The 13,040-nt window shown below is 41.8% G+C and overlaps 1 protein-coding gene across 2 annotated transcripts in view; it reads left to right on the top strand.

Moving 5' to 3' along the window:
* itprid2 (ITPR interacting domain containing 2) overlaps nt 1-13,040 on the top strand; it is a 186,261-nt gene that overhangs the window by 113,977 nt on the left and 59,244 nt on the right. For both annotated transcript variants that reach the window (XM_078551935.1, XM_078551936.1), the window contains exons 6-9: nt 5,508-5,550; nt 5,640-5,738; nt 8,576-8,784; nt 11,723-12,489. In XM_078551935.1, the coding sequence (XP_078408061.1) occupies nt 5,508-5,550; nt 5,640-5,738; nt 8,576-8,784; nt 11,723-12,489 (1,118 nt within the window). The remainder of the gene's footprint in view (nt 1-5,507; nt 5,551-5,639; nt 5,739-8,575; nt 8,785-11,722; nt 12,490-13,040) is intronic.

The following is a 13,040-nucleotide window of genomic DNA, read 5'->3' as shown; positions in this document are numbered from 1 at the left end:
TCAGGGTAGTGTTCTCGGCCCAACCTTTAGCTGTTTCATCAATGACCTTCCTTCCGTAATAAAGTCAGAAGCGGGGATGTTTGCTGATTGCACAAGGTTCAGCACCATTTGCGACGACTCAGAAACTGAAGCAGTCCGTGTTCAAATGCAGCAAGACCCGGACAATATCCAGCCTTGTGCTAACAAGCGGCAGGTAACATTCAGGCCACACATGTGTCAGGCAATGACCATCTCCAACAAGAGAGAATCCAACCATTGGCCCTTGATGTTCATTGGCATTACCATCACTGAATCCACCACCATCAACATCCTGGGGTTACCATTGACCAGAAACTGAACTGGACTAGCCCTATAAATACCGTGGCTACAAGAGCAGGTCGGAGCTAGGTATCGTGTGATGAGTAACTCACCTCCTGACTCCTCAAAGCTTGTCCACTATCTACAAGGCACAAGTCAGGAATGTCTTGGAATACTCCCCATTGCCTGGATGAGTGCAACTCCCACAACACACAAAATGTTTGACGCCGTCCAGGACAAAGCAGCCCGCTTGATTGGCACCACATCTACAAACATTCACTCCCTCCACCACCGATGCACAGTAGCAGCAGTGTGTACCATCTACAAGATGCACTGCAGGAATTCACCAAGACTCCTTCGACAGCACCTTCCAAACCCTCAACCACTATCATCTAGAAGGACTAATGCAGCAGATAAATGGGAACACCACCAACTAGAGTTCCCTTCCAAGTTACTCACCATCCTGACTTGGAACTATTTCGCCATTCCTTCACTGTTGCTGGGTCAAAATCCTGGAATTCCCTCACAAACAGTGCGGAGTGTGTACCTACGCCACATGAACAGCAGTGTTTTAAGAAGGTGCCTCACCATCACCTTCTCAAGGCCAATTGGGGATTGGCAATTAAAGCTGGCCTAGTCAGTCACACCTGCATCCTGTGAAAGAATAAACAAAACTGAGTTTGTAAATGCATTAAACAACTGTTATCGCATTCAATTCCTGATTATTTTCTGATAGTTTTCTCTAATCTTGTTTTCCATACAGAATTGTCTTGGTCTCAAACAAAGCTGCTACATCATGAGTTGTGATAATATAACAGTTCACCATACCATCCTCCTTCAACACCTCTCCAATGTGGATCCAGCTGGGTGAGACTGCTCTCACCTGGTTACATTCTTGTCTATCTAATCGTAGCCAGTGTAGCACTTGAAAAGGCTTCTCTTTCCATCTTCCTGCACCATTATCTCTGATGTCCCCCAAGAATCTACCCTTATTGGCTCCATCCTATGTCTCATCTACATGCTGCCCCTAAGCAACATCATCCAAATACACGTTTATTCGTTTTCACATATACGTTGATGACACCTAGCTGTACTTCACCATCACCTCTCTCGACTCCTCCACTGTTGCTGAATTATCAGACACCTTTCTTGACATTCAACACTGGATGAGCAGAAATTTCTTCCAATTAAATATTGGGAAGATTGGCATCATATTGTTTTCAGTCCCCACTCCAAACTCCATTCCCTAGTTATTGTCTCCATTCCTTGACAACAGTCTGAGACTAAGCCAATCTGTTCATATTCTTGGTGTCATGTTTGACCACAAGTTCGACTTTCAACCACATATCTGCACTATCACAAAGACTGCCTATTTCCACCTCTGTATCCTCGCCTGACTTTGCCCCTGTTTCAGCTCATTTGCTGCTATAAAACCCTTTTTTTTACCTCTAGACTCAAAGGGCTGAATTTTCCCCCCCGTCGCAGGGGGGAAGTTGATGGGCGGGTGCGTATGGGCGCGCTTCCAATCGGCGCCCCCAATCGGAGGCACGCCGCCATTTTACGTGGGCGGGCCAATTAAGGCCCGCCCAGCGTGACATCCGCATGGAAGCGCTATGCGCTCCCTGTGCGGGCTGGGGGGGGAAATCCCAAAATCGAGAGTGCGCTCTTTCGCGCATGCGCACGAAAGAGCACACTCATCTCCCTGAGGCTAAGTGCCGTCTCAGGGAGATCGGCTGTACATGTAAAAAAGACAGAAATAGAAAAATAAAATTTCCCTTACATGTCCCCTTGTGACAATGAGTTGGGACATGTCCATAATTTTTACAAAATCTTTATTAAAATTTTTTAAAGCCTACATGAAACCTCATCCAGTCCGTGGATGAGGTTTCATGTTTTTTCTAGTTCCCGCCGGGGCTCCTGGCTTGCCCACCAACCTAAAGGTTGGATGGGCAGGTCCTTAAATTACTTAATTGACCCTGTCAATAGCCTCAATTGGCCATTGACAGGTTGGCGGGCGCACAGCTGATTTGGCTGCGCTCCCACCTTCCTGAAAATTTAAATCAGGCGCAATGATGTCGGGAGTTCCCCCCAACGTCACCGCGCGTCATTTTATGCGTCGGCGAGCGGGCCCCGCCCCCTCTCGCCGACTCAAGAAATCCTGCCCAAATATTCAAATTCATCTTTGGTTGATCTCCACCTTCAACCTTCTGTCAACATGAGGTTATCCAAAACACAGCTGCCTGAAGCTTAACTTGCACCAAGTCCCATTCACCTACCAGCTCTGTGCTAGTTGACTTACGTTGGTTCCCAGTGAAGCAATGTCTTGGTTTTAAAAATCTCATTCTTGTTTTTAAATCTCTCCATGGTCTCTCCCCTCCCTATCTCAGTCATCTCCCCCAGTCCCACAAACCTCAGATATCTGCACTCATCTAATTCTAGCTTCTTGAGCTTCCCTGATTTTAATTGCTCCACCATTGGTGGCTTCCCAGTCCCTAAGCTCTGGAATGTCCTCCCTACGCCTCTCTGCCTCTTTTCCTTGCTTTCTTCCTTGAAGACACTCCATAAAACCCACCTCTTTGTCCAAGCTTTTGGTCATCTGACCTAATAACTCCTTATGTGGCTCAGTGTCATACTTTATTTTATAATAATCCTGCGAAGCGCCTTGGAACATTTTATTATGTTTAAGGAGCTATAAAAATACCATATCTGTAGCATAAAATAAACAGAAAACAAAATGTTCTTTTTAAAACAGGGTTTTGCTATTTCTCCAAAGTGATTTTATGAAACAAGAGTAAGCTAATTTATATGACTGAAACTGAGATTTGAACATGTGACCCTTGGCACTGGAGTTTCAATTGTTAGAGCAATGCATCTGTGTTACAAATTTTGGATCCACACGATGTTTAGAGCAATTAGTGGTATTACAGAACTGTTCAAAATCTTCAAAGCTCAACATCAGTTACAGCAAACTTAATTTCTCACAAGCTTAGTTATGGCTAATAGCTTATTAATGAAAGTAAAATTGTAAAGTTGGTATAATCTCCTTTTGGCTGAGAATTTCTGCAATAAGACCTGATTATTGTGATTTCTATATTCTGTGATCATGTATGTGTCTTCATTTCTTCTGCCTTTTTCCCACTGATGAGCAGTAGTGAGATGAGGTCTATTGTAAAATGACAAACAGGTTTATTTTGCTAGAAGTACATGATTGAATATGATTTCAGTGAAATTCAACTTATTTTGTATCCCTCCTCATAACATGAAAAATAACAAAATATGCATATTGATGGGCTAGTCTCACTTGACAAGCTAGCAATCCCTGCAACTAGCCAACACTAACCTTTCTCTTAAAGGACTTGTCTATTCGTTTATTAGCCTGGATTGATTAAAGTGGGACCTGACTGAATGACTTACTAAAGCATTAATAAAAACAAATAATGCTGAAAAACACTCAAAAGGTCTGAAGAGAGGCGAGGAAAAAAACAAAGCTCGTTTTCTGCTAGCTCCCTCTCTTTTGAGGATTGATTCATTGCACTACTAATGAAAACTGCTGCCTCAAATCAGGAGCCACCCATGGCACTTACTTAGCCTTTTCAGCTAAGGCGCCTCTTGGCTCTGACAACGAAGCCACTCCCGACAGGTGCAAATTCCTCTGGAGCTGATGGAATGCACTGACTAATAAGCATTATTGCTTTGAATGGCAAATCCGTTTATTTTTGGGGGAGGGTTCTGCAAATTCCTAGCTGTCATTTATTATACTGGCTCCAGCCTTTTTGCTATTAAGTCATAAAAGTATATTGGACCTCTGGGAATTAATTATTTGTATCCTGAACCTGACTTTATATCTGAATAAGCTACAGCTTAAAAATAAATGTACTTACTCTTGAAGAAGCTGACCATTATCGAGCCATATTCTGCAGTACAGCAGCCCTTAGCAACTTTTTGCAATGAGTGACAACAATTTGCATTTTGATATTGCCTTAGTGTCCCAAAGCATTTTACAGAGGTATAATTTTTTTAAAAGCACTGATCTAAGTAAAGAGGTATTTGGACGGGGTGACCTGACGCTTGTTGTACAGTATGTTAGGGGAAGCAGAGTTTTGGATGAACTGAAGTTTCTGGACAGTGGATTTTGGGGGCCCTAGTCAAACAAGTATTGGAATAAATAAGTCTGGATTGGCAAGTGTATTGTGATAGGGGAGGTGTAGGATGTTATAGAGAGGAAGTCAGCAGCATTTGTGATGGAAGGGATATGGGGTTGGATGCCAAGGTTGCAAGCAGTCTGGTTCATTCTGAGAAAATGGCTTGGGAGGAATATGGAGTTGGTGGTGAAGAGATTATTTTTATTTCAAGAGCTGAAGATGATAGCTTCCCAGTGTTTAACTTGGGCTCATCCAATACTGAATACAAGACATGTAGCTTGACAGAACAAAAGCAATGGAAAGGTTGAGAGAAGGTAGAGCTGGATTTCATAGGCTAAGTATGGAAGCTGACCCTAGATCTGTGGAAGATAACACCCAGCAGTCTTCACGTGAGCTTGATTAATGAGCATTCAGCTTATTCATTCTAGCCATTACAACCAAGCTCTAATCTGTTCTCATTTGTCATTTTACATGGACGTGACTTTTGGCATGAGGTATTGGAAAATGATTAAGAGGGAGAATTCTGCTTGTTTATTTTTTTCCCTGCCCAGGCTTGAGGCTTGTTATGACACCACAACTGCTACCCTGACTAACACCATCTAAATCCACGCAATTTAAAGATTTAACCCGGGATCTTTTGGTCTGCTGAGGCTTTCCACTGGGTGTGCAAAGCCACAAACTTACACTCATCTGTCTAAGTTTACTCAGTGGTTTAGCAAGCCTGCACAGAGTCAAATTTACCTTTTGTACAGGTTGTCTTTGCTTTGTGCTGTTATCAAGTAATCTTTGATTTTCTGAAGCAGATGGAGAACTGCATAAGCAGTGAGGAGAGAATGCCAGTTCAGTTTTAAAGTGGAGATGAGCTTGAAATAAAGGAGCTTGTGGTCTATCTTGCCAAGGAATAGCCATATTTGTGGTATTGACTCTTCTGACTGCTGGCATGTAAACGAGTGGTCATTATTTTTAGATTTTTGAAGATGGATGTCTGCATATATCCAGTTGTGTTTAAATGTTAGACTTTCTGGAAGATAATAAATTTTATTCACACCATGCACTTTTCATCTACAGCTAATTATCTTCATTCTCGTAGTGACTCGATGTCAGCACCAAGGTTAGTATATGTTTCAAATCAAGAAAAATACATTTCTTGATTTCCGAAGAAATTATCTCTATTTCTAATCAATAACTTCTGTCTTGTAGCCATGGGACTTCGGCCAAGGAAAAGAGGAAACAGTTTTATCAAATGGGAAACAGCATGAACTCTACTGGCTCTGGCAAGAGCAGTACAACTGTATCTAGGTAAGCTGATGTCAAATGAAGGTCAGAAGTGGGGATGTTTGCTCATGATAGCACAATGTTCACTACGATTTATAACTCCTCAGATACTGAAGTAGCCCATATCCAACTGCAGCAAGACATGGACAATATCCAGGCTGGGGCTGAAAAGTGGAAAGTAACATTCATGCCACACAAGTGCCAGGCAATGACCATCTCCAACAAGAGAGAATCTAGCCATTGGCCCCTTGATATTCAATGGCATTAGCATCACTGAATCCCCCACTATCAACATCCTGGGGTCTTACCATTGACCAGAAACTGAACTGGACTAGCCATATAAATACTGCGTCTACAAGAGCAGGCCAGAGGCTAGGAATCTTGCAACAAGTAACTCACATCCTGACTCCCCAAAGCCTGTCCACCATCTACAATGCAAAGGTCAAGAGTGTGATGGAATACTCCCCACTTGCTTGGATGAGTGCAGCTCCAACAACACTGAAGAAGCTTGACACCATCCAGGACAAAGCAGTCTGCTTGATTGGCACACCATCCACAAACATTTGCGCTCTCCACCACCAATGCACAGTAGCAGCAGTGTGTACCATCTACAAGATGCACTGCAGGAACTTGCCAAGCCTCTTTACACAGCACATTCCAAACCAACAACTGCTACCTCTAGAAGGGCAAGGGCAGCATACCCTCCACCTGAAAGTTCCCCTCCAAGTCACTCACCATCCTGACTTGGAAATATATTGCCATTCCTTCACTGTCGCTGGGTCAAAATCCTGGAACTCCCTCCCTGCTGGCACTATAGGTGTACCTACAGCACCTGCACTGTAGCGGTTCAAGAAGGCAGCTCACCACCACCTTCTCAAAGCCAATTAGGGATGGTTAATAAATGCTGACCTGGCCAGCAATGCCCACGTCCTATGAATGAATTTTTTTTAAGAATTGTGCAAATGGATGAAAGTACTTTTGGATGTGCAGCAATTAATTGATTTGTGTTTTTTCAAATGCTTTAGTTTTATTTTTGTATTGCACTGAAATAGTTAATTTTAGGTCAAATGTGAACCTTCCCTTTTAATTTCTTGCCTTCGTCACATATTAGACCGCACATACTTTCTTATAACAGGGCATATTTAGCAATTCCTAATTTTGAAGGATAAGTACTTAAAATGATTTCAGAAATATTTTTCTCCATTATCAAGTAACTTCATTGCTTTCCACTAATCTTCGATTCACCATCCCCTGCTGTAAAAATAATACAAATTCATTCATCACAATACTGGTATTGAGAAAAAAAGACTTTTGTTGCTTGTTTTTGTTTTAGAATCATTTGTATTTTTTTTGCTGATCACTTACATATAGTGATATCTCTGTTGTTTGCTATTAACTATTATCAATATCCCACAGATATTGAATGCAAGTCTTGTCAGTAGGACCAACTATCATTTTTAAACCTATTCAGTTGCAGGATTGGAACATTTTTTTCTGTATTTCGCACATTCTCTCGAGCTGGCATTGCCTGAATTTGTCATGCCATGTGTAACGGTCTAGCTGACTGTAAATATTAGGATATTAACAACACTTCTAAGCTTGGTTGGTCAGGGATCCCTATACTAACCTTGGTGCTGACACCGAGTCACTACGAGAATGAAGATAATTAGTTGTAGATGAAAAGTACATAGTGTGAATAAAATTTATTGTCTTCCAGAAAGTCTAAAATTTAAACACAACTGGATATATGCAGACATCCAACTTCAAAAATCTAAAAATAATGACCACTCATTTACATGCCAGCAGTCAGAAGAGTCAATACCACAAATATGGCTGTTCCTTGGCAAGATAGACCACAAGCTCCTTTATTTCAAGCTCATCTCCACTTTAAAACTGAACTGGCATTCTCTCCTCACTGCTTATTCAGTTCTCCATCTCAAAGACTTCACAATGTTATTATAAGGCTCATGAGTTCTGTCCATTGTGGATACAGCATGAGTGGTCATGGGGGTGAGAGGTAGGGTGCCTAAAACATTTACGGAACTGGGCTGATGTCCCAGTAAGTGGAGACAGGCTTTATAACCTGCCTGCCTCAGCATCCACACACCTCCATTCCTGCCTCAACCTGCTTTGGGAGGCGGCAGCCCTGACTCCAGCCATCCTGCCATGATAAAAGTGTGGGTGGGCAGGAGGTGGGATCATGACAACAGGAAATGGCCCAACTTACAACTCCCACCTCGAGGGTGACAGTGCAGGCCCCGAGTAGCAGAAAGTCCTAAGTTAAATCCAGGTCTTCAGTGAGTTTGTAATCTTAACTAGGACAACAACAGGAGTCTAACATTTGCCCATCAGGGAGTGGAAAATCAGCCAGGGCTCCTACTCCTGTTGCCTGGTGCTATGGTGGCGATCAATTAAAGAAATTACCAGGATCCGCTGTGATGCCCCCATGATCGAGCACAGGCTCAAGTACAAAATCTACCTCCTCAATGGAAACAGTGGAGGTTACTGTCACCCATGATGCCATTCCCCAATAAGAAATGGCACCTTCACAAAAGAAAAGGGGAAATAAAGTTTTATTATAGTATAGTCCTAATTCTAGTAACTGATTCATAGTATCTGTATATTTATTTTATTCATTCTTGGATGTGCAAACCACTGGTATTTATTGTCGACTCTAACTGCGAAGCCCATTTAGGTTGTGTGAAAGAATCTCAAATTTAATGTTTGATCCATCAATCCATAATTGTCTATCTGTTTTCCTGGCCAGTTTGATATTTTGAATTAGTTTTACTTGCTGCACTTCTGCATTTTTTAAATGTTAGCATTGCAACAAATTTGTTTATTTTTATTACTACTTTCAGTGTTTCAGAATTATTGGACCTTTATGAAGAAGACCCTGAGGATGTTCTGTTTAATCTTGGATTTGGAACAGATGAACCTGACCTTGCATCTAAAATTCCATGTCGATTTTTTAATGCTGCATCATTTGCAAGAGGAATTGATTTTAAACTATTTTTAGATGCTCAAATGCAACGCATGGAATTGGACAATCCAAATTTTGCTCTTACAAGTAGGTTTTTAAAAAAAGTTCAAATGCATTAATATTCTGTGAATATTCTGCCATTATACCTAGCTGGATGGTTTACTTGTACATTCATTTTCTATAGTAATAATCATGCTTCCCATTTATATTTTTAAGAAAGCAAAGCAATCTGCATTTTTACATATGTCAATCTTTTACCCCTGATGGCTGTAAATGCCTCAAGTGGCACGATGCTTGGAGAATCTTGGTTTCCAGGGAGGAAAGTACCAGAATGCAAACCTGTTCATAATTTGACACAAAGTTGGCAATTCCAAGTTTCTCGGATAGCTGATGAGGGAGCAGTGTCATTGGCTGTGTTAGGAACAGGCTCCTCTCCTGACTTTAGAGCTGGGGTACACATTTGGGACAGTGTTAAAAGTGTTTCAGTCTACTTTTGATACCAGACAAAGGTTGCATGATGTTGAGGAGTGCTCTATTCACCAGCAATAAAAACCTTCATTTTGAATGCAAGTTCTCTTCTCTCCCAAAACAAACAGAAAAAAATTGAGGTGCAAGAGTATGGGTGGAAAGGGAGAGATTTTAAGTAATGCATTTCCATGGCCCCTTCATCAGAATAAAAGTAACATTTATTAGCCTCGAAAGTCGTTGGAAGTAACTTGAGTGCAAGATATTTCTTCTTCCATTGCATGTGTCAGGCAGCCCGACCACTCCGGGTCAACTGAAGCCTGTGAGTGGCCAATTAATTGTCACTTCGGGGCCTTCTCCCACCACCACTGGTACTCCACCAGAGACAGGGGGGCCCAAGCTCTGTGGCTATGGGATCGGGAGGTGGTAGGGCTCTGCAACAAGGAGGGCCCCCCCAGCAGACAGGCCCATCCGGACTTGAACCCTCAACCACCCCCTCCAACCCCAACCCCAACCCCACGCCCCATCACTGGGGCCTGCCTGACCCACTTGCCTTGCTATCCGGCCTCCAAAGCTGTTCCTCGTCAGAGTCTGACTGCAGTCTCAGCAGTGGCCACCACTCCCGGTGGTGCTGCTGGGCCTGAAGAGCTGCTGGTCATCTGATTGGTTGTTGGCTCTTGGAGGCAGGACATTTTCACAGATTGGGGTGGAAGCCAGTTAACTGCATGATGACCGTAAAATACAGCTGTGGCTTCCTGAGCCGGCAAAGGTGGGCTAGGCCCCAACTTTTCAGCCAGTGGCAGGGCCACCGCCTCCACAAAAAAATTTGACTGTTGTGTTTCTCTGGCTCTTTGTGTATCTTACTCTTGTTGTCCTCATTGATATTTTATTTCAACCCTTTCGTAATCTTTTTGCTTTGTTTACTATTTAGATGAAGAATTAGCTGCTGACTACACTGCCATTAGGATAAATATAGCAGTACTTACAAAAGAACATAGTTTTAAGCCATGCCTTTGACACAAATCCTGGCTCAGCCTCCCCAGTAAATGCTAAGTAGCAGTGGAATTGAGAGCAGAATTGCCCAAAAAATGTGGCAGTTGGGGAACAGTTCTTGAATTGCTCCTGCTCACCTTTATTCAAGTAATGGACTGCTTTCATAACACTTAGTCTTTAGGGATTTCTGGTTATATCTGTTGAGAAAGTTATTGGTGATGAAGAAAATGGTTCTGAATGTCATTGTTGGTAAAGCTGTGTGGTGTAGAATAGCTCTCCTGTATCAGTGAAGCAGTTTCTAATGAAACACAAAGAACTACTTTGAGAATAGGAACCAGTAACTTCTGTCAGCATTATATGTGTACAGTGTTCTATAAATCTTGCATATAGCCCAAAGTACTTGCCCCATCAAACTGCTGATACCATCCCTATTGTTATAAAACGATATATATTCTGACTTGTTCCATGAGCAATCTGCTAATTACTTTAAAATGTAATTTAAATCTGAAAGACTCTAGCCTATTTTATATTCCTGTTCTTTTTCGTTTCCATGAAATCTTTGCTATATTTGTGTTAAATAACAAACATTTCAGTCAATTTTGAGTTCCAAGTCATCATTGTGATCTGAAATGTCTTAAAATGTTAGCTTAATGCTTAGATTCCTGGGTTTCAAAATTCTCATCCTTGTTTTCAAATTCCTCTTTGGCCTCATCCCTCCCTATTCTTGCAAGCTCCTACCACCCTACAACTCTCTGGGATATCTGTACCCCTCTAATTTTGGCCTCTTGTAAGTTCTGAATTTTAATCACTGTATCATTGGCAGCCATGTCTTCAGCCAACCAGGCCATAAGCACTGGACATTGGCTTTTGATCATTTCCCCTAATATCTCCTTAAATTCAGAGTGCCAGATATTTTGTTAATGCTTCTGTGAGGACCCTTGCATTGATTAGCCCTATCGTAATCCTTTGGCTTCATACACTATTTAGATGAAGAATTAACTACTGACAACACTACCGTTAGGATAAATATAGCAGTACTTATAAAAGAACATAGTTTTCAGCCATGCCTATGACAATAATCTCACCTCAGCCTTCTCAGTAAATGCTAAGTAGCAGTGGGATTGAGGGCAGAATTGCCCAGAAAACATTGCAGCTATAGGCGCTATATAAATACAAGTAGTAGTTGTTGCTTGACCAGTATCGTTTTACAACTAGCTTTAAAGCATATAAAGTGCAGAATTTTCATATCTATTGCAGTTCCTTGGGGATGGTAGCACTTCAGCTAAGATAACATGATAAGCTTTGGGCAGCAGCCATCACTATTCACCATTATTATTCATCAAAATAGGTCTTACTCAGAAGTTCTGCTTTTAGATGCACTAGTTGTAAATTAATAGAGGGAGGCAATTTCAAAGATGTAGCATGTCTACCGCTCAGATGACATAGAAAAATGTTGAACACTGTCGTTATAGCTTATATTGTTGTTTAATCCTTCAATTGCTGCCGCCTTATATACCCCATCATGTATGTTATCCTTTGTAGAATAAATTATTCTCTTTAATTACAGGCCGGTTCCGCCAGATTAAAGTTCTCACCACAGTGGCCAATGTATTCTCCTCACTGTATTCTCAAGTTTCTGGTGCTCCCATAAAAAGGATTGGCAGTATGACTGAAGACCCAGCTGCAGGTGAAGCTCCTGCAATTGGAAACAGTGCAGCTGGTAGATTAAAGAAGACTGTATCAAACCTCAATTTGCTTGGGCCTCTGCAGGTAAAAAGAACAGAAACAAGCAACCAAGCAGAATCGCCAGATACAGAAAATTCTAAAGCATCCCAGTCTTCCGGAACTAATGAAAACATTACTGACAATGAGAAGAAAGAGGAGGTAAAGCAAAAGAAAGAAGCAAGATTGCAGAAATGGCGTAAATTGACCGACACTTCACTGAGAACAGTAACTGAAGAAGTGATGGGTGGAGGTGATAGTCCTTTTAGCCCCTCAGACCCTAATCCTCAGGGAGCTGCGTGCAACATAACTGATCAGACTGAATCCATGCAGAGTGGGGCGGTTTCCACTGAAGAAGGATCAGGGAATCGCTTGCATGACAAGAGTGGAATCTCTGATTCTACTAATACTGAAGACTTAAATACATCCACAAACATGGAACTTGAAGCAATTGATGAGCAGACATCTGTCCCCTCACAAGGATGTGCAGAGATTGTGAGCACGAGACCAGTGTGTTCAACTCCTGACAAAGGGCCTGCTGCTGCTGTTCAGCATCCACTGGTCAAAACTCTGATGGAGGAGCAGAGGGAATTCTCATTTGATTTGGAAGAGGCAAGTTGCTACTTCAGTTTTGTGATAACCTTTTAGAGGATTTGCTAAACTTATTACTTACAACATTAACCTGTGCTCCCCCCCACCCACCCCCCAGCCAATTTAACTGTTAGATGTTTTTCCTTCCATTTTAACTCTCCTCTTAAAGGTTTGTATTTTTACATTTTGAGAGGTCCTTTCAGGGTCACAATTTTAGGGGTGAACATTTGAAGGGATTTGGGACTGCTCATTTCTGTTGACCAGCAGCTTGGCCCCTTTCTTCGTAATAACAGTGACCTGTTAGATTTGTTGCTGTGTCTGTCAGTCAAGCTGATCTGAAGAGTTGGAGTTGGGCTGTAGCAGTAAAACAATCCACCTTTGAGCTAACTTTTTTTTGTATCATGCCATTTTGAATTTGAATGTTAGCCAATTGATTGCTGTCTGAGCAAATTCCAACATACATTCCCATAATTGATGCATTAATTCTGACATTTGCATCCTCTAAATTTTTTTTGTAACTTTCTACTTATCTTGCATATATATTGTTTAAGGCTCCCTTTGTGGTTTCAGTA

The sequence above is a fragment of the Cetorhinus maximus genome, chromosome 11, assembly GCF_964194155.1.
Source record: "Cetorhinus maximus chromosome 11, sCetMax3.hap1.1, whole genome shotgun sequence".
Classification (NCBI taxonomy): Eukaryota; Metazoa; Chordata; class Chondrichthyes; order Lamniformes; family Cetorhinidae; genus Cetorhinus; species Cetorhinus maximus.
The sequence above is the reverse complement of the archived record's forward strand: the minus strand, read 5'-3'. Positions and strand labels throughout refer to the sequence as shown.